The sequence below is a fragment of the Pyxicephalus adspersus genome, chromosome 4 (genome assembly GCF_032062135.1).
Source record: "Pyxicephalus adspersus chromosome 4, UCB_Pads_2.0, whole genome shotgun sequence".
In the NCBI taxonomy this organism is placed as follows: domain Eukaryota; kingdom Metazoa; phylum Chordata; class Amphibia; order Anura; family Pyxicephalidae; genus Pyxicephalus; species Pyxicephalus adspersus.
The window spans coordinates 107,974,209-107,996,332 of NC_092861.1; the positions used below are offsets into that span (position 1 = coordinate 107,974,209).

Sequence of the window (22,124 nt, forward strand, 5' to 3'; positions counted from 1 at the left end):
AGGGCTAGCAGCAGCATCAAGTGACAGTTGCTCATAGGGGAGATTGTTTAATATTGGGCAATGTTGAGTCATATTAGACATATTGTATTAAAAGGCTTGGTGGACTTTTACTGTCACATGTCACATTTTACTGTTACTGTCCTAGGATGGGTTCCCAATAAAGTTGTGTCCAATGCACTAAAAAAAACACACACATTGCATTTTGTGTTTCCATGCATTGCATTAAGGCAGCTACTCAAAGCACCCATGATGTGCAAAAAAGTGTAAAAGTTCAGGGCACAGCAACTGACTGTAGTGTGTTGTCATGAGTTCAATTGCAGTATAAAAGTTTCACATATTGAAAATGATTTTTTTAAAGCTCTCCAAGACATGAGAAGAAGGCTATCATGGGAGAGCCTTCCTGATCCAGCAAACCTGGAATGGATTCTTAAAATAATTTCCTATTAATTAGCATCTATCTCAGGTTTCCTGGATCACCCAGGTTAACCCATGATCGTCTATGTGTGTGTGTGTGTGGGGGGGGGGGAGGCGGGAGATATATGTATTACTCAATTTTAAAATAATAAAGAAATATCTTACCTGAGTCTGCATCATGGCTCGTTCAATTCGTCGTGTACTTCCTCGCTCTAGTTTGGTTCTTAAAATTAATGCAGTTGTCTGCAGAGTCCAGAATTTGGGTTGAGAAAGCACACACTAGAATAATAATAAAAAACACACAAATTAGTATTTACAGAAATCAAAAGTGTAACAGGCTCCGTTTTGCCTTTTATATTATAAGAAAAACACTACGATTCTGGCAGAGGGGGCCTTCAATTTTTCCAGATTGATCACTAACTAGGATGGGTTATGTGGCTGCTGAGAAGCTTATTCAATAGGCATCATTATTCTACCGCTATTGTTTGCCTTTAAAAAAAGTAACTTCCGGCACTTGGCTACCCTAAGAGACAGTAAAAGCAATGCAATATTTTCATTAAAATTCTGAATTTGGGTTTATATTGTGGTAATTCACAATTAGTTTTCATTATCCCTTGAAAAACAAGGTAACATTTAATTTTAGAAAAAGCTGGGGGAGCATCTAAACTTGGCAGAGCAATATATCCAAAACCTTTCTATCTGCACCTAAAACGCTGTTATAGTGCCAATGGAGGCAGGTGGAGGAGTTGTTTAAACATCTATATAGTTCATCCTTAGCTCAGCATGTTTCATGGAACAAAAGTTGACAGATTTTATATAAATCATTTTAGGCTGAGAAATGCGTGTCTTAAAGTATTAAGATAATGAAAGAACTTGTTACTCAGAAAAAGTAAAAAGAAAACCCCTTTATAACAAACAAAAAAGCCTTTGCTCTGTAATAATTACATTAGTTTGGTTCAGTAAAATTGTCTTAATATCTGGATATTGAAAGGTCTTGAAAAAACTGCACAAAGTAGACAAGAAAATGTAAAATAAACAAAAGTTACAGCTAAGGAAGATGAAAGTTTAATATATATAAATAAACTGACAGTAAAACAATTTCACATAGAAGATCTAAGAGTGTGGCAGACTGGTTTCTATCAACCAAGTAGTTGAGGTAATACAAGGAAATATATATATATGATGCGTTTGTGAAATGAGATCATCCAGCAGAAATAATTTTATTAGTAATCACAATTTCTTTTAAATCCGCAAAAATGTAATGATTTTAGGACAAATAATGTACAAACTCAAGCATCCAAATATGTAATAATAATGTGGTTTTAGTAAGTCAAATAAAAGTCCATTAGGTCCATACTATCATTTGTGGATAACATTATGGATGCTTTAGTTGCAGAGTTCATAAAGAAACTTTTTAAACTTTATAATTATTTTGCTGCACAACCTTATGTTGTGCAGAATAACCTAATAAAGCAAAGGTCCTCTAACTTTTAAAATAAAGCGCCAGTTGACTGCCTTCAAACTGGTGGGGTGCCAGACTGTAGCTACTTGGAATAAAAAAAAAAAAAACCCCAGTCTCAAAGTAAAAAAAAAAAAAAAAAAAACCCCAGTCTCAAAGTAAACAATGTCCAAGGGTTGGCGATGGGAGTAAAATATACCCCAATAAACCATGCCAAAAGAATTCATGAGTATTAGGAAAAAAACAAGGTGAAGGTAAAAAGAAAAGAGAAGGGTATGGAGTTAGTAAGAGAAGGAGGAGTGTAAGGCAATAAGGAGTGGCAAAAGGGACAAACTGTATCATCTGCTTACAATACTACCTAATTTTATGTACCCTTAAATCTGGTTTATACTAGATATTGTTTCAAATTTCTCATTAACTTTCAAAAGTTTTCCCCTAGTGGTAATTAAATTTCCATAATACAATTCTAGGAGCCTTCACCTTTAGAAATTATAATATATACCTAATATTTTATTGACATTACCAATTAAACACATAACAAATTTTGTTTGGACCACTGCAACAAACACAATGCAGAACCCACATCCTTAGCCAAAAACAAGATTATGTAAATTACCTATAGTATACTATTCTCTAAAAGTATTTGCCACATTAATTCTCTTTTTTCCAGCTTTTTTTTATATTTATTTTTAACTGCCAATAAGGGCATGCTTTAAAAAAAGATATTGTATCTGGAGCTGTCATTTTCTAGAATGAAGGACAAGATATTAATTTATTGCTTGACAATCGCCTTGGAACCTGTACCTCTTAACAAGTCAGTCAGTGGCAGGTCCTAAATTCCTATTGCAAAGATACAATTTAATGGAGTAGGTATGATGTTTTTTTTTTTGTTCTATTGCATTTTTTTAAATTTCCGCAAACATTTAGTAGTTTCCAAATCCTTTCAACTAGCCTCACATCCTGAACCTTTGTGATTTTCAAAACTTAAGAGACTGAATCATCTCTGGTTCCTGGCATGTTGCCAGGTGAGGAATTTCATGATGAAAATTTTTGTTTTAACAAAAACGTGGGCCTAGATGAGCATATGAAAGATTAACAGCAACTACACACTTTTAATTGTTTTAGGGAAATACATGCAGCTCCATATGAGCTCTGAGGAAGAAGTGCATGTCCCTCTTACATATAAAGTAGTGTGTTGTAAATGGAGTGGAATAGGAGAGAAATTATAGCCTGATAACAGAAAAATAGTTAAACTATGTACTGGTACACAGGTCATAATCTGCTGACTGAAAGTAACAAATATGAAATATTCATACACAACATTTTATACTTAACTGAATAAAAATAAATAACATTCAGTTTATGTCTTGATAATAAGAACATGTACACTCAAATTTACTGGCAAACCATATACAACTGACAACTCCTAACAACTTTTTAAAACTCATTGGATTTCAGCACTCACTGCACCCTATGTCATCTTACTGGGTCTACATAACAATCAATAATCAAGAAAAACACATGCTTATCAATATACAACCCCTGGGAATCTCATTAAAGCATTATATATAGTAGGGCACCATGATGGCTCTATAACTGGGTCCCAAACTTGAATCCAGAAAAGTACACTATCTGCAAAGAAGTTACATAATCTCTCCATGTCTAAGTTAGTTTCCTCTAGGTACTAAGGTTTCCTCACACAACCTAAAAAACATACTGGTAGGTTAGACTATAAATGTGAGATTGTGAGACCCTCTGAGCGACAGTTCGTAACATGACAAAGGCCCTATTTTATATGTCAGAACTGTATAATTACAAGATAATAATTATTAAACAAAGTTATTTGTTTGCAGAAGAAATGCAAACAAAAAATTAGCTGTATATCATAGTACAATGAAGTATACTATACCCAATCCAAGAATTTACAAGCTCAATATTATTTCTATCCACATCCACACAGATTTGTAAATACTATTTTACTTGGAATGAGTATTACCTAGCAATGTTAGTGATAATTTCTATTTCCAAAAATATATAAATAAAGAACATGTATATAGTAAAGGAAGCGGTTTTTCTTTTTTTCAGGGATAAAAGAAAAACTGCTTTGCACTTGGGTGGGCTTTTTTAATATGCTGACTACAACATAAGCAACAACTATAGCATTATAGCTGTGTTTCATCTAACCATGGTTCTCCGACACAATTGTGTCCCTGTATTAGCAAATTGTTCACTGTCAAAATCACCCTGGCTACAAAGCAAATGCAGATTCACACAAACTCAAGTTTAGATCTTCATGTCATGCTTGGTTTGAGTGGTGCTTGAGAGTTGAGACCATTTATTCTTGATGAATGTTGTTTATGGAAATGCTCTGAAGCTGTAAGAATGAACATGAGTGGGGTCAAACAATGATTTACAAGCTTAAGACGTAATTCTTAATTGTAAAAGGAAAACACTAAACCGGAGAGAGGGCAATAAACCAGTATGCAGATACTTACTTATTCTGTTTTTCGAGTTTCTGTAAAGGGACTCAAACAATGTTAGGCTTTAAAGCTTCACTGTGGTCTTTTTAAACTAATAGTGTATGAAGGACAAACTTTTTATTTGAAGACTTTCATGGTATGTTTAAACTAGAAAAAAGGACAAATACAAAATGCAGTTATATGCAACATAATTAGTACCTATGTTTCACTGTCGTAATTAGATTCTAATCTAGGAAAACAAGTATACTTGTAAAAATGTTCGTGTGCTTTTGACAAGTTATAATAAAAAAAAACAATTCCATCCAACTGCAGCCAATCTCACTTTCAATGCAGGATACCATATTGTATTTCATAAACTTAATGTGCTGTTGTTTTTAGTAGAAGGAATGCAAATTTTACCAAATTACCCCCTAAAAATGGTATACGAACCGAAAACTCCAGGTAACGTATTGTATTCGTATGTAATCTGGTAATGACAAACAGGAAACACTGCAACTGTGTTTAAGCCAGTCACTTCACATTTCAGGAAAGCTTTCTGTAAGCTAAATTCATAGACTTGTTCAAACTGGCCATGAGGTTGTGGTGAGGTTACTGCTTCCTCGTGCCACTAAACCGTTGCCTCTGGGGAGAAGCTACAAGAAGCTGTATCTCATGGCAGCCCCATAGAGGATGAATGGGTATGGCAGTGAGCGGCACTGCTCATTGCTGCGAGCTGACTCTTGTCCAGACACTGGTCCCTGTGCTGCTCTGCAATTGACTGAGAAGCTAAGCAAGCAAAGTACCAACTCCTGGGAGCTATATGGGATCATTTACCCTCAAAGCAGTTCTGGCTGGCTCTGAGCAGTTCTGTTTCAAGACTGACAGAAAGGGAAGACAGTAGTAGAACAGGCGTGCAACAGGACCGGGGGGTGGGCAAACATCCTTGGGAGACCTGTAGCAAGGACCAGAAGAACAATGTCCAAATCCTTTTTTTAAATGTAATTATTGCCTTATAGTTTTAAAAGCAATATTTAAAAAATATTATAATAATAGAAACATATGCATTTGCAACACTAAGCAAGTGTTTTGGAAACTAACCATAAACAATCCTGTCCATTCCTGAGTATGCCTCCCACCTACCTTATTCACACATAAAACACATCCCTGCTGGTGTAATTAGAGTCCCATTCAGGATACATCCATGTTGGTCACCACACCCCTGTTCTTCCAGAGAAAACCCATCACAGACACCTAAGGAACTGTTTTTATCTTTAGTATGAATTTATCTGCCTCTCCAGTCTCTGTAGAAGTACTTTTAATGTAATTGCCTTTTAACCTGCTAACAGTGCTGGCCAATGTGACTCCTCACCTCTACCTTACACCATATACCTCCTTGGCCACCTTTCCATGCATACAACACATCCCTTCCAGTTATCTCCCCCTTACACACAAAACAATCCTCCCTGACCTCTTTACCACAGTGCATACCTTTGCAATTGCCCCATACCACATTACTCCCTGGCTAGCTCATTACAACATATTACCCCTATGCCATCTAAACCCCCTTCCCCATATCCAATGCATCCCACCCCAGCCACCTCAAACACTGTAACAGTGAATTCCCGGCCATCTAAATACAAACTTATAGTAGCATCTCTTTAGACCATCAGCACTATTTTCCACTCTGTTATCATAACCACCTCCTTATATCCATTAATGTAAACAGCCCCTGTGCCACATGTATATTGCGGTCTCTGTCACTCACGCCTTGTTTGTTATCTGACAAAATGGTTTCATAGGCTTCCAGGTGACAAATTTCAAAAACTTTTTTTTGCCTTATAACATATCTGGTGCAATTCAGATGCAATATTGTACACAAATCAAACAATAATTAGGATTATATACATGAAGAGTCATTCAGAATTCATTTACAGATGTCTGACTGAAAGAGTTAAAAAGAGAATGTATTGGCCTGTCCTTATCAGGTTAATCTGGGATGCAGGAAAATACTGGCATTAACTTGTATTCAATGTTCATTCTGTGGTTTCCGTTTAGGACTTACTGCCCTTCCTAGGGTGTCAACATTTTTTACCATTATAATTCCCATAGGACAAAATCATTCACACAAATCAAATACATTTTTAAAATATTGTTTAATCACAAAAAAATGATGGTTCAGCTACAATAAATCTAAAAACAAAAGTTATGTCAAAGCATAACAGCCAATTCATTAATATGTGATAATAGGAAGCACATCTGTTGTAATTGAAATGGAGGAAGTCCTATCCCTTCCCCATTAACCAAAAGGACAGATTAATCGGTTTTTTTTTTTGTATACCACAAAGTAAAAGTACATACAATGAATAATGCAATAAGCACGTGTCTGTGCATGATCAAAAAACTTCAGATGAGAACGCAAAAGGATCACCATGATCACAATACTAGTAAATTGATTTAATTTCAGTTATCTCTTTTTAACAGCACTTTTATGGTATAATGTATATTGTAACAGCACTTAATGTAAAATGCAAAATTTTCAATACAGGAAAAAAAAATCAAAGGAAAGGTAAAAATGAATGCTGTTGCTAACCTCTTCATAAAACCTAGCTGCTGAGTTCTTATGCTAACACTCAGGTTACTTTTTGAGCCACTAACGCAGAACAAGTATGCAGAAGAGTCATAACTTCACATACTACATACTGTTTGTTCGGTCAAGGTCTAGAACTGGGATCAGAGAACTGAAGTTACACTTGGCTGCCAGGCAACTAGAATTTTTAGAAGAATGTCAACAAAGACAGACTTCCTATTTCTTTACACTTTCAAGAACATAAAATGTACTTTCCAAAAGTGAAGATTTTCCAAGGTTTTGTAGTTTTTTATGGCTATTTATAACTGATGGTCATGTGGTTTTCAGAAATTATTGACCTTTAAAATCTCTCTAGGGTAGATATCTCAGTGAGCGAAAATATCACTGTGTCAGTTGTTGATGGCACAGGTGTTCCCATTGGGAGATTTCATCTATACACATTCTGTGGCAACTCAGAAATGTTTGATTTCCCTTCTTTTTCTGTTCCATGACAGAAAAATGAAGTTAAATTTGACTGTTAAAACACAACTAGCAGTAAACACATTACTGGATACAGCAACGCATACTTTATCCAACACTCAAAAAAAGTTTTGACTGAAGTTACACTTTCAGAAAGCCAACAAAGAACATGCAACCATCTACATAAAGTATTGGGATGGCATTTAATATTTAGCACAGCTGAAACAGTTTTAACTACAAGCTGTTAACTACTTTTAGCTAATACATTGCTGTTTAAGGTCTGCTTTAGGGTTATAATTATGAGAAAGAAACAAGTCTAGACTAAAGTCTTGAGGAGTTGAAAGAGTTCATAAATATGGGAACTCTGTCAACCATTTACAAACAAGAAGTCCACTTAAGAATATGAGATCATCCACTGCTGATTTTTTTTTTTCAAAGTAGGGCTGCTGGGAAGTCATCCTATATCTTGTTTCACTACTTTGTAGGTTACAAATTTGGGGCATACAGGCTATATGAGACTTTCTCATTTGTCAGTCTGCAAGCTTATTTTTAAAGACTGACTTCCTAAGACTGAGATAATAAAGCTTGGATCAAACGGTCCAGAATCATTAGAAAATCAGCAATGAAAGTATCTACACTTCTTTTCTTCAAAAGACCTAAAAGAGACCTGGTCCATATTTTCAAACTGCACCTAATTCACTAAAAGAAACACAGTGAATATTTAAATATTAATGCCATCTGGACTGACAGCATAACTAGGGGACAAATATGTGATATTAATTGTGGTTCTAAGAAAACCTTTTAGTGTTAACATACAATTGAGTGTAGGTTTGAGAACATTTTTTAAGTAAATCAAATCAGGTAATTTTCAACAGATCACGTTCCGGGGGGTTGAGGAGTAAAGCAGTATGCATCTCTAGCACCTCAGCCAGGGCATTGAAAATGGATTGTGGATGGGTATTCCAGCATGACAATGATCCAAAACACACAGCCAAGGCAACAAAGAAGTAGCTCAAGAAGAAGCACATGAAGGTCCTGGAGTGGCCTAGCCACTTCAAGCTTTGACCTTTGAGCTTTTTGAGGGTTCTTTTTTTGTTATTCTATCACAGCTACAATAAACCTAACAATACAAATATAGACTGGTCATTTCTTTGTCAGAGGGTAAACGTACAAAATCAGCAGGGGATCAAATACTTCTTTCCCTCACTGTTCATGCTTTTGTGCTGCTAAGTCACTACCAACTTAATGTACAGCTCCTCGTCTGAACAGGATGGGACCTAACCATGCTTCCAGCACTAATGTACTGTGATTTGTGTATGTGTTTTTCCCCTAAATGACAGTGCTTTAGAACTAGGGCATGTGACCAATAATTATTCAAATGCTTGTAAACATAGGCGTTTTCACAGTAGACTGCAGTTTCCTTTCATTTTAAAATAAGCAACAGTAACAGAAGGAATCTGGTAACACAAATATGTTACATTGGCACATGCTTTATGATGTCAAAAGACACTAAACAATAAAACTAACAACCCAGCTGACCAGAAATAGTAACTAAAGCATATGACATTATTAGTTGTGTAACTTCCATGAACACACAAAATCCCCTCTGTTGACGCAATGGCAGATAAATATAACATCAGTTGACAAGCAACAGCAATGCTCTGTTTTCATTAATTATTCTTCAAGTGCTTGCTTTATCTCCTACATAAATGACTGTATGTACAACACAACAAAAGTTAAAAGCCATGTTTCCTGTGTTAATATGAACAGTTTGCTCTAGAAAAATTCACAGTATTAGCCAATGCTCATTAAATGTGTTTTGGCTTCAGTATTTAACTGCTGGGCACATTTGGCGATCATTAAACAAATCGAGGTCAGCAGCACAAAAAGACAAAGATAAGTCTATCTAAAGCATATGGAGAGTGTAGCTGGAAATTACTACGATTTCTATTCAAATGTTAATTCTGACTGTTTGAAAACAGAACCCCAGGCAAATGGCTAAACACATATAAATTATAAATGTGTCTTGATCTGCTAAAGGGGGTCTGTTTATCTCTAAAGTACATTAAAACTACAGATCTAGTCCCTTATACAGCCTGTGGCTTTGAAAATACTAGCAGCAGACTGATTAGCTCATCTTTCTGTCACTTTGCTTTCTTTTTCTGTCCTCAAGTTCCATGTTATTACTTCTTATCTATCTCCTTTGGACCACAACAGTGTGAGAGATGTGGTTGTTATTGTACACCAGATGCTAATATAGGTTAATTATGGTATTCTATGGTAGTTAAAGAACCTGATGAAGCGATCTTGTTTGGTAATAATCAAGCCTAGTCAAACAGATAAAGGTAGAACGTTTTACTGTGGTTGGTACATTCCAAAATAGTGTTATGTATACCTTGGTATACCTCTTATGATGTATAACTTGGTTGTAAGAAGTGATTTAGGTCATTTAAGGTACGGTTGCCTTTGTAACAGCTTGAACTCTGACTTTTGCCATTAACAAGGAATTTTCACCCCCAGAACTGATGCTTACTGTGTGTTTTCAATTTTATCAGGTCATTATCCGCAAACCCTAGAAATGTTTATGTGTGAATATCCCAAAAGATCACCAGTTTCTGAAATACCCAGTCTGCCTAATAACAGCTATGCCATATTCAGTAAATCTTTTTTTCTGGCCCATTCTTTCTCAGATTTAAATTAGGAGGGTTATTGGTCTTGACAGGATCTGCATGCCTAAATAGAGTGAATTGATGCCATGATTATTAGAATTTATACTTACATGAACAAAAAGTTGATCAGGGCCACACAAAAAAAGACCCCGCCCTCTATATATTGTGATTAAGTAGAAATCGTGTGAAGGTCCTAAAACAACTATTTAAACTGATTTACTTTTAAATAGTTTATGTATATGATATAATGATATGTATAAATGATATGTATGATATGTATAAAAAAAGAAGGAAAAATATAATTTTCCTGGAACATTTAAGGTGTTTTGGGAGATTTTATTTTGTTGTCATGCTGCCATTTTTATAAAAAAAAACTATTCTGCATTATGTATAGCTTTTCTATTCTATCCTTTAGGGAAACTTCTAATTTCCTTTGTGGTGCCCACACGTCAATATCAATTTATACACCAAAAGCCCAAGATTCCGAACATGTCAACAAGATTTTTTTCCTGTAGAAAATTCCACTATACATTTCTTTGTATCATATTTTATTTTAATGATATATTATGACATTATTTAAGTGAATTCTAGGATTTAAGAGAATGTGAATCACTTTCAAACTTCAAGTACTATGGAGGCACTGAAAACCACAGAAATACGGAAACTTCATCAGCTAATTTATTTCAAACATAAACTTTTAAAAATGAGAAAACATAAATCAAAGCTTAAAAGGAAACTCTTCTCCACAGAAAAATGGATGCTACCATAAAAGTGTTCTCATTCTGCAGATGCCAGATGATGGGAAAAAGTGCCGATCTAACTGCACGTGTATGAGATCAGCATCACTTTTCCTCGTTGAAGAAAAGGCTCCTTCTGTGCATGCCCGACATCAGAATGGGCAGAAGGAGCAGCCAGAAGCCTCCTTGGATGCATGACGTATGTATCTCAGGAGGCCCTGCGCTTTACCCCCCTAAAAAAAAGGTCATTTTTATTTTTAGGCAGAAAAGAACTTCTGATTTCACTAAACATTGTTCCGGGTTAAAGGCCAGTTAGCCTGACGGCAGGTAAGAGGCATCACAGTACAAATTCTACAAAATAACTCCTCATCTTTTTCGAAAGTGAAGCTTTCTTTAAACTTCACTTTGTCTTCAGTCTAAAATCTTGGCTGAGAATTTTAATGGGACCATGGGGTTGATTTACTAAAAGAATGTAAGCTGCTCACATAGTAAAATAAAATGTGTAAATAAAAAAAAATCTAATTTCTTTACATATGATTAAATACTCTTTGCAAAGTAAATTTCTCTTACATTCACTAAGCTAAGTGAAAATTCCCTTGCATAGTGATAATCTACCTAAACTACTAAATCAACTCTTATGTCGAAGGTAAAAGGGAGACTGGTAAAGGTGAATGCACATAATTGCAGAAGCCTTTCTTTCCAGTCCCCTTGTCACAGCAAAATATCAGGTCACATGTCTGGACAAAATTAAACACTTCTAGGTAGTCTTCATCCAGTATTATTACAATTAATATTTTGGTGGGTGCAAATCCATTCAGTACTATTAGTTAAAGTTGTTTAAAGAACATTTCCAAGCATTCTGGGAGAATTAAAAAAAAATATAAGATCTGTGTGGACAAAAACTTGCATTGTCAGAAGCAGAGGTCAATAAAGGCATACCATTTACTTCTTTCACATGTTCCTTTTATACCTCAGTAACAGGAACATTTTAAAATTTTAAAAATATCTTTCAGAATTTAGATTAGTTAAACTGTCCTTAAAAAATTGTTGTGTATTTATTACCTCATAAATAAATGCATCCCTCTGCTTCTTTTAGGCATTGGAAAGAATGCTTTTAATGTTTGCTGTGGTTTAAAAAAGGTACAAGATAAACAATAACATTTATATTTCTAACTAATTACTAGGCAGGAAGTGGCACTTGGGAGATTAATTTGTATGTTTAAATGTGTTGTTAAGCACATACATTGTTGTTGAGTGATTTTTAAACACACAAGATCAAAGCACAATTATTTAACACCTTGTCTTATTACTTTAGTAGTGTTTAAAAACATGTTTTCCTGTCTATGAAAAAGCCTAACAAAAAGTTCATTGTCACGCCAGTGTTTCACACATTGCCTCCTAATGTTTTCCACTGTGAGAGACAAAATTGCATGCAGGATACACTCACTGAATGCAGGCACTTTTAAGGGATTTTAGGCTACCAAATTACAGACGCTTAATAACACAGGTAAACAAAAAATGAGTTTTGATAATCATCAGAAACCACAGCAAACTTTTCTAAATCAGTTTTTCGAGCAGCGGATTTCAGATCTTTTTTTTTGTATTTCATGTATTTTGTACTAAAAGCGTAAGCATCATTGAAATGACTGTTAAGACATCCTCAGTGTGAAGAAAAATAAGGCACACTGTGGTATAGATCTACTGAACAGTGTCAGTCAGGTACCATTGTTTCTACACAAATGCTTAGAGTATGATTTTCTTATTCACTCTTTGTCTTGATTGTCGTGGTACAGCATCAAGCAGTAGTCAGCCTTCATACTTTCATTTCAGAAACCTTGCTAGCGGTGCTCCATTAACTGAATGTCTTGGTGAAAACATTCTACTTATTCGTCACTGGCCATACCAAGATTTTCCGGGTAGAATTATAGATGTGAGTGCAAAAAATGTATTTTTATTGAAATGCGACAACCCAGTTTCTGGTATGAATCAGATTTTGAACTCCTTCCTTGCATGCAGGAGACTTATGGTTGCCCAGAATTTTTTCACACAGCCACTTGAATGCATCCCAAGCTTCTAGCTCGGCTGCTGAGATTGTTTGAAAACATCAGCCTGCAAAAGAGACTTGATCTGTGGCCCAATAAATATCCCTTCCTTCATTTTTGCAGTGCTTATGTTAGGAAACTTCTCAACAAGGTACTGAAAACCCATGGATTTTGATTTACCCATGGCCTTTACAAGGTTCTCCATCAAGCCTAACTTGATATGAAGAGGTGGCAGAAATATTTTATGCAGATCAACCAGAGGCAGAAACTTGACCCTGCTTGTTCCAGGCTTATAGGTATTCCTTGGTAGCCAATCACGCTTGACATAATGATCGCCCGTAGATCGGTTGCCCCACAGGCATAGGAAACAGCAATATTTTGTGAATCCCATCAGCAAGCCAATGACCTTTAAATCCCCACAGATGTTCCGCTGGTGTGTTTTATACTGGATTGCCTCAAGCAGTAACTTCAAGTTGTCATAGGACTCCTTTAGGTTAACTGAATGGGCAATCAGTAAACTTGTTTGGAATTACCATTATGCAGTGAGACTGCTTTTAAGCTCTTTTTAGAGGAATCAATACACCAAAGATACGTCATTCAGGTGGAAGATGCTCCTGTGACAAACTGTTAAAGAGTGGATTTATATCATGACACTGTCATAGTGAGCCATCACTAGTGAGGAACGTCGTCAGGTGACGATTTTGTTTTCTGTGGTTACATTTACTCCTTTTGCAAGTGCTTCTGTTTAAACCTTGAAGCAAAAAGTTGTGCTTTGTCTTTGGAGATTTAGATCACAAACGAGATCATGTAAAGGTCTCTGGTTCTGAATCTTCATCGGCCATGTAGGCAGGATCAGATGATTTAGGATTGTAACTGGCTGCAACTCCAGCCCATTCTTCATCACCTTCTACAGAAGTAAGCCCATCATGTGGCGGTACCGAAACTGGCAATGAATCATCATGGGGAACAGGCCTAATTGCAGAATCGAGGCTGGGATATACAATTTAGTTTTACCTGAGAATCCACTTTTGTCGACACAGCAAAAATAGCCGTCGATTAGATGGTCTGGAGGTTCTCTCCACACCATCAGGATTGCAAATGGCATTACTGCTTTACTGCGATTTAGCCAGTCACGCAGTCCGTTGGAACAACTGGTACCGATGACATGTGGAGCCCAAGATTTATCCTGGTTACCAAGCGGACAACCGAAATATAATTTGTAGATCTTTATAGGTTCTGTAATTTTGGTTCTGGTAATTTGGCGACGATGGCGGCGACAAATGAAATCAATCACATTTAGTCTAGTCTCTAACCTTAAAAAAAAAACTGTTGTTAAATGTTGTAATATGTTAAGGCTATTTATAATGAATTTCACACAATATATAATTAGCTGCATCACAAAAACTAGAGAAAAACTGAACACAGATTTGAAATCAGCATCAAAAATACTACAAAGCCCTCATAAAATTATATCTGATGAAAATGACATGTTCACCTGTAATTACCATGTAATTACAATTTGAAATAATTGTTAGTAATGGTTTGGGATGAAGCCTGCGATACCTAGCAGCCCACCCTGAAGATAGGAGAGAGGACATAAAAAAATGTCCTGTTGTGAAAAACTATAGTGGCTCCCAGGGTCCTTTAGAGAAAAAAAAATCTAACATCTGTACAGGGAGATAAACATTAGGAAATTATTGGTCACAACCAAAGTGACTGTGGACAACATACCCCACTCTTAAGACCAGAACCTGTGGCGTAACAGTACACTGGATTAATCTTTAACAAATCTCCTTCAACCAGGCAATCCTGCTTAAATCCAGACAAATTCAGCAGAACCAGTATCAAATGTAAGGCAGTGTGAACTGTATGTGCAGTGTGTTGCTGTCCAGCTGTCCTTTTAGGTTTGACAACAATGTAGAACTTACATCAATAAAACTGAAGTTAAATTACCTGTTAATTACTGTCACTTCCTTGTTCTTGCTAGAGGCGATGTGTAGGCTCATCCAGTGTCTGTAATGTTGCCATCACAAAGCACATACTCCCAAGTTTTCAATGGAAGAACCCAAATCTACACATTGCTTTTTCGAATTGTTGCTTTTGGAAAAAAAAGTAAGCACAGCTGCAATGTAAATAAAAGGGTAGCATATGCCATATGCTTGGGTGTAAATTATATATAATGTAAATTAGCCTCTGTACAAAAATGGTTCTGGTTTTTGTGGGCTTCTCACTTTCTGTGAGAGTACTCACTGCTGTGATATGGACCCCCTATGTCATGTGTGTGCTTGGATGAAGCATGAATGAGGACTAGAATCTAAGACACTGAACGTTGGCTTCACTAATGCACCCTGCACTGTGGGCAGTGATGCTCAAGTTACGACCCTCAGACACATCAGAGCTGGCAACAGCTGATGTTAGCAGGGACAGTCAAAGAATGGTACATGATTGCGATAAAGTAGCATAGTTGGAACAGGCAAAAGTCAGGAAAGGTGGCAATTAAGTACGGACAGGACAAAGCTGGGATAAGAAACCAGAGAATCTGAGAGAAGTGCCAATCTGTGCGGCAAAGACATAGAAATAGAATAAAGCTTAGATCCTAAACTGGAGAAACACAATGAGGCATGGAGAACAGCGGCAGTAATATTCTATTTGTTCAGGCAAAATCCATGTTGCCTGTCACTTCTTTATACAGGAAAGAACAAGTGACTGGTTGGAACCGATTACTTCCAGCAGAGTGCGTTTTTACAGCAAAGTTTCTCAGATGGAAATTTTACTTCCACTAGCAGATGGGCCTGCAAAAAATTCTAGCTCTCTTAGGCAAGTGGACTGTTTTCATGGAGTCACACAGTGCAGACCAGGAAGTAAACACCTGAGGAACAGAGCTGCTGGCTGGAAAGGTATTCAAGGTAAGGAGTGCTAATGAGGACGCAGATCTCCTAATTCTGTGTGTATTTGTGACACAAAAGCCACAAATGGGTGGAAACATAAGGGTGCCAACACCACAAGGGCAAATAAAATATAACTGTCAACATGCTAACATGTTGGCTAAAGGGCGACTGCAGATGCTGTACTTGGACTTTTCTAAAATGTTTGACACTAAAGTCTTACAAAATTATGTCTGTAAATGGACAGAAGGCTGGATAGACGAATGCATTCAAAGAGTAATGAATAATGAGTCATACTCAAATGGTCCCAATACTTTTTAATCTGTTAAACCAGCGGTCGCCAACCTTTCGGACCTCACCGACCACTAAATTTATCATTTTAAATCCCGCGGACCATTATTATGAATTTTATCAAAAAGATGAATACATTTGTAAAATAATGATCTTCCTAATGGTGCCTGACAAGTACTGTAAAGGCTCTGATTCATTGATCAGCTTTTTCTCACACATTATGGTTTTATTTCATTCAAATCCAAGACCAAACAAGAAAAGATAGTTATCAAAGTCAAACTATTTGATGTCATTAAATATAACCGTTAAAGAAAATACACAGTTTAGGTCATACTTACCTAAAAGGGCATCTGAGAAATAAATAAAACAACTGGATGAGAATCGGTGTTTGCGGAGTGGGGTGACAGTTGTAATGGTCGAAACAATACTGAAGTGTTCAGCTCGGTAACAGTTGTCTCATACAACTTAAGACTACACTGCCTTCACGCTGCGCCTCTCTTGTTTTTTTGTCTCTAGTACAGTTTGTGGAATTAGTGCAAAATAAAGGAAAAAAATTGTCATTTAGAATATAACAATTTATTAAAATATGATTTTTGTTTTATTTTTATTAAAACATAAAAATTGTAAATAATGTCCATTTTTTTCTGTTAGCCACCAAACTATTTTCATGCACCACTGTCCAGGATGACAGGTACATTTGCCCCAGATACAGGTTATACGCAGAGTATTTTTCTGTTTAGTCAGTTTTCCTTTTAACCTGAAGGTGGGGTTTGAACTATCAGGCTTCTTGGCCAGGTGAGGAAGTTAAACAGGCCTGGGTATGATCAGGTATAACTGTCTCACTTAAAATGCATCCCGGAAATTAGGCTGGGGATATAAACTCCCAGCCTGCATATCCCTGTGGCTCTGTCTTGGCTGGTGAGCTGGGAGGAGGTCCAAGGTGAACTGGGAACTGTGAGTTAAAAAACAGACCATTGCAAAAGATATATGGTTAGGGCTTAGAGTTCTGAACAACACTAGGTTGGGCTGGACTGCTAGTTAAGGGAACTAACAGTCAGTTAGTGGCCAAGTGGCCGGGCTTTCTTTTTGCTGTTTGTTTTATTTTGCCTGTTTTGTGTGTAAATAGTGAAGTGAAATAAACCCTTGGTGCGCTTAAAACCTGCTGGCCCCGTTTCCTGCTCTGAAACACCCCCGTTGGTATGGGCGATCTCACATATAATATAATACACATTCATTTTTTAATGAAAAACCACAAGCCTAAAAACTCTTTCTTTCTCTTTACCTATACATATGAGGGATATGATCAATTTGCAAAAAACATAAACTAAGCACATAATACATTTGATGTACTGTTGTGTATTTTATAACCATTTCACAAGGCAAGGGGATATTCTTTGCAACTGCAAGAAGAGAAGTTTATTCTATGCAAAAAGGTTCTTAATATTTGGGAAAAAAATATATAGAAATAGTCTTTTCTAGGAATTTAGAGTGTAGAATGTTTATTTTCTTCTTTTAAATACCTCATGGTTTTAGAAAGCATTATTCCTTTTTAAAGGACATTGGACCAAGGTTTTGGTGTTTATTGTTTGATCTGACTGATCAGGATTAAGCATATTTTTTTGTATTTTAGGTTTTTATCAAGGAATGCTTTTGTTGGAAAACAGGCTCTGTATTCCACTTCTGCAATAAACTAGTTTCACCTGCCTGCTAGAAAGTTTACTGCATAGCTTGGTACAAGAATATATTAACTCCAATGCGCATGTACAGGGGATAACAATGTCCATGGCATTGTGACTAAGGAACTGGGGATTGCTTAATGCCTGTAGGGGAGGTAAGTGCAAAAAATTTCTGCATTTAATATGCCTGCTGGAGCCATGGACTAAGTAGCTTCTTGCCAGATACTTTCTCACTGAACTCTATTATCTGGAGATTTAGTTCGATCTGTTGATAATGATATAAAATGACTGTTACAGAGCAGTTAAAATCAGAGAAACATATTTACCCATTAGTATGCTATGCCTTGGATTTAGCATAGCAGACGCATTTACAATATGCAGTGCTATAAATGTATTTACCTGTTTGAAAGTGATCATGTTTTCCTGTCATGGTATCAAGGCATGTGCGCCCCATAGTAGGAAGCTATTTTAAGACCTTACTTACATCTAGATTGCAATTCAAAAAAACAACTTAAAACACATATAAAGGAATATATTTACAGTTTTATCTTCTAAAAGATTTTCAATTTTTTACAGTCAGTTTTGTGATTTACTTACACCTGCCACAAGGTACATTCTGCAGAAATATTACAACTCTGCTTCCTGATTCAGCTCCACGGTTTCCCAGCCTTAATTCATATTGGACAAAAGCAATTATGTTGAATAATTGCCTTATGGAAGAAGAGATTTGACATATGGGGGCTGAATTGTTGGACTAGGAAAACTGTCACCTATCTAGATGTGCAGTTTTGCAGGTAACTGCATGTCACAAAACTGACTCAAGAGATTAACAAGACATTTGGCAGTTAGGACTGTTAATATGATAATTATTGAAATAATGATATTACTATTATTTGGGGATCCACTTGAACACTATAAATACCCAAGAATTCTCACTAGCCCAATTGGAAACATTAAAAAGACTGCTACATGAAGAACAGGTACCTATAAACACCTGTGCTAAGAATGGTATGTTTAGAAGGACCCTGAATCTGAGATTGTACATTGTTGACCTTCTGCAAATTTGTGTTGTCTGGCTATTATTCTAAGCTACTGACTTTTGGAATAAATGCCATGGAATGGGTATGAAGGTAAGAAAAGGAAAACCATATTCATGCAAATACATAGTCAATAAATCAATGTATTCAAGAAAGACAACTAGCATACTAGCTAGGCCCAATCAGGAACTGGACCGTTTTCCTGCAAATCTGACCACTATTACAAAAGAAAAGAGTAGCAGCACCAGGTTTTTACACACACTGCCTAATATTTTAATGCATTTTTTTGCTTTGTTTAAAATCAAGTATAAAAATGAAAAAATGAACTGTATAAAAGTTAGGATCAATAAATAAAACATTTAGGACAACATTGTATATAAATCAGCATACATGATGTGTGGAATGCTGCCATATAATGTCTGTCTTTTTTAACTTATCAGTACACTTTAATGGTAACTGTTATAAAATACATATGCGTAACACCTTAGCCATTACTACTGGGAAAAGGCCAGTGAGTGAATGTCTACAGGAATGCATAATGCTTTAATTAGTTAAAATAATATACAAGTCCTGATAAAATAAAATATGGGACTCCACAATACACTGTATGCAAAAATAAACACTATTTGAAATATGTTACATCTAGGGATTCCCAAAATTATGCTGGAAGAGTGAAATAAACATTTTGAATAATCCATACATCTGTAATGCCACTGGGAATTTCCATCCATGCATGTGAGTTGGGTCAGACAAGTAATTGAGCAGCAGTATTACTAGATATCATGTGTTTCACTTGCAACTATTAGTACATACGCCAAATAGGACCTGAAGCCTTTGAGTTGCTCATAGAAATTATATACACACAAAAAAGTAAAGATGAACTCTTCGGAGATATATAATTGCGGTTATCTATTTAATACCAAAGCATTAAAGATATTTTGAAATACAGCTATTTTAATGTGACCCTGCAATCTTTAGTATATTTTTGCGTCTTCAAACTCAGCCACTTATCATCTGTACTATGGGCTTGAGGTCAGCATTCTCTTTCTAGTTGGGCAATGCACTATTTTCAATACATAGTAGGTTTGGAGGAACACTATAAGTTTTTATGATCACTGCCTTGTAAGCCAAGTGCAGCAGTCTGTATTTAGACATGATACTATTTAAATTATCCTGTGAGGGCTGGAAGACAGCTGAGGACTACCCTGTAATACTTTCTACTTTGTAACTAGACATAGTAGGCATGAAGTCAGTGCTACATCTAAAATGGTCTCTTGTTGTAAACATATTATTATATCTTTAAAGCCTACCCCAATGCTTTTTTATCCACTGAGGATTCCCAGTAAACAGCATGGTGCAACCCTACATAACAAATACAAATACTTCCACTTGGAATTAAAGCCTAAAGCTAAAAACCTGCCCTTGGGTAAGCATGGGAAAAACGTAGAGTTCAACTCATTAGATGTAAAGTTGTTGTTTTCAAATTTAAAATGGAAAAATCAATCTATTCCTGTGACTATGTAGAGATAAATTTAAAATAAAAACAAATAAAACACCCCGCCCTACCAAAGTCAGTGGAGATCGTATTCCACCCTTACCTTCCCTTGGTTACTTTATCACACCAATACAAGTCTCTATATCCCCTGAGGAAGCTGTTGTGCGAAACTAGACAACTTTGATCTCTATGAGATACAACTGATATGTACCACTGTTATACCTTTGGCTCTCACACCATGTTGAATAAAGCCCACCACATGTGATATTTTTATGTTATACAATCACTACAATTTAAATCCATTGTTATCACTCAAGTTTGCACAAGCCTTCTTTCTCACTCATTCCTATATATTCAAAATTTAAGGTTTGGCAAACACCAAAAACCCCTGAACCTTGAGCTGTCCTTTTGGGTTTATCTGCTATCCATTATATGTTGATATTTAATGAAAATTATTGGAACACTAGGGTTGCTAAAACGTCTCAACCTTATTTATTTATTATTATGGCTCATATTTTTGTAAAAAAAAAAAAAAAAAATGTAGCAAATTAACAACACTCCATAGTAATGATAAAATTGACTGTGATATTTAAAGATATAAATATTTAAAATTTTGTTAGCAACAGATGTCCTACTTCGGCAGGACCACTGGTCTTTGACCATTAATTTCCCGGTTGTCATGCTGATACATTGGCATGTCTCATGTTTCAACTGCCTAAATCACTTTTTGTGCTTGAAATGCCAGTAAAATACATGTTCCCAGGAAATTGTATTAAAAATAATGTTGCACAGTAAATTATGGCAAAGTATATAGCATACAAATGTTATGTATGTAAAATGCTTTAAATGACAATTGACATTCATAGCTTATTATCCAATTTTCTAAAGACTTTAGCCATTTTAATAACCAAAAACATTACTCACAATACCCATCAGAAAGAGTTCCCTACTCTTTCCTGGAAGATTTTACATTTTTATAAAATATATTTTAAACACAAATTGAAATCAGTGGTCTGTAGTTAAAATCAAATTTTGTTACTTTTTGTACCAACACACAGAATTCACATCAGTAAACATAGCATAAAAATGATTCTTTTGTGAAAAAATTGTATGTAAAACACTTAGAAAATTAGAAGAAATTAAAATTAGAAGACATTTGAATACTAATATTGCCATATATACTCAGGGTCATGTCTATTCTCTCTAACTTACAAGCATTGTAATTTTCAGGAGTCATCAGATGAATGTATGACAACCATCTAACCAGCCTGCAGATTTGGCAATCTACTTGTAGGCTGAGAAGATGCCTGCTCACACACACACAGTGCAGGACCAGACAATACACAATTATGGCCACTGCTAGGATGTGTCAGTTGTTTAATGCATATTTTTTCATTTCTTGCCATTCTCTGGTATCATTCAATTACTTTGGATAAATAACATAGGTTGTAGGTTTTATTTATTGACATCTATATTTGATCAATGAGGGGACTCATAACATTCTATGTAAAACATAGATGGTGAAGAAGGAGTTTCTTTAGGTAATCATTATAATGTTGCCTGTTGACTACACCGTCTTACGATCACTGCTTCCTGCTGCCTACTGACCTCTTCTGCTTGCAGTTAACCCATCTTAGCATTGCTTTACTGTTCCATCTTCTTGAGGATTCACCGGCTTACCTTGTCTCTAAAACGGTAATCTCAAAACATCATCAACAGCAAAGTTTTCCTTGCCCGCTAGAGATGGCAGTCTATCATCATCACTGGTGCTTTTGTGAATTATCCAAACTCAGCGCTCTAAGAGAACATGCATTAACTTCCTGCCTTATGTGTAAAGATTCAACTTCATCAAGTGAGTCTAATGAGTAAGTTTGGTCATGTGCCGCCAACCATTATTTTTCCATTGAAGCAGGT

At 35.9% G+C, this 22,124-nt stretch overlaps 1 protein-coding gene across 1 annotated transcript in view; it reads right to left on the minus strand.

Annotated features, from left to right (window-relative positions):
- Window positions 1-22,124, minus strand: part of TTC27 (tetratricopeptide repeat domain 27) — a 183,843-nt gene that overhangs the window by 73,066 nt on the left and 88,653 nt on the right. Inside the window, exon 11 of the mRNA XM_072409253.1 lies at window positions 580-693. Coding sequence (XP_072265354.1) covers window positions 580-693 — 114 coding nt within the window. The remainder of the gene's footprint in view (window positions 1-579; window positions 694-22,124) is intronic.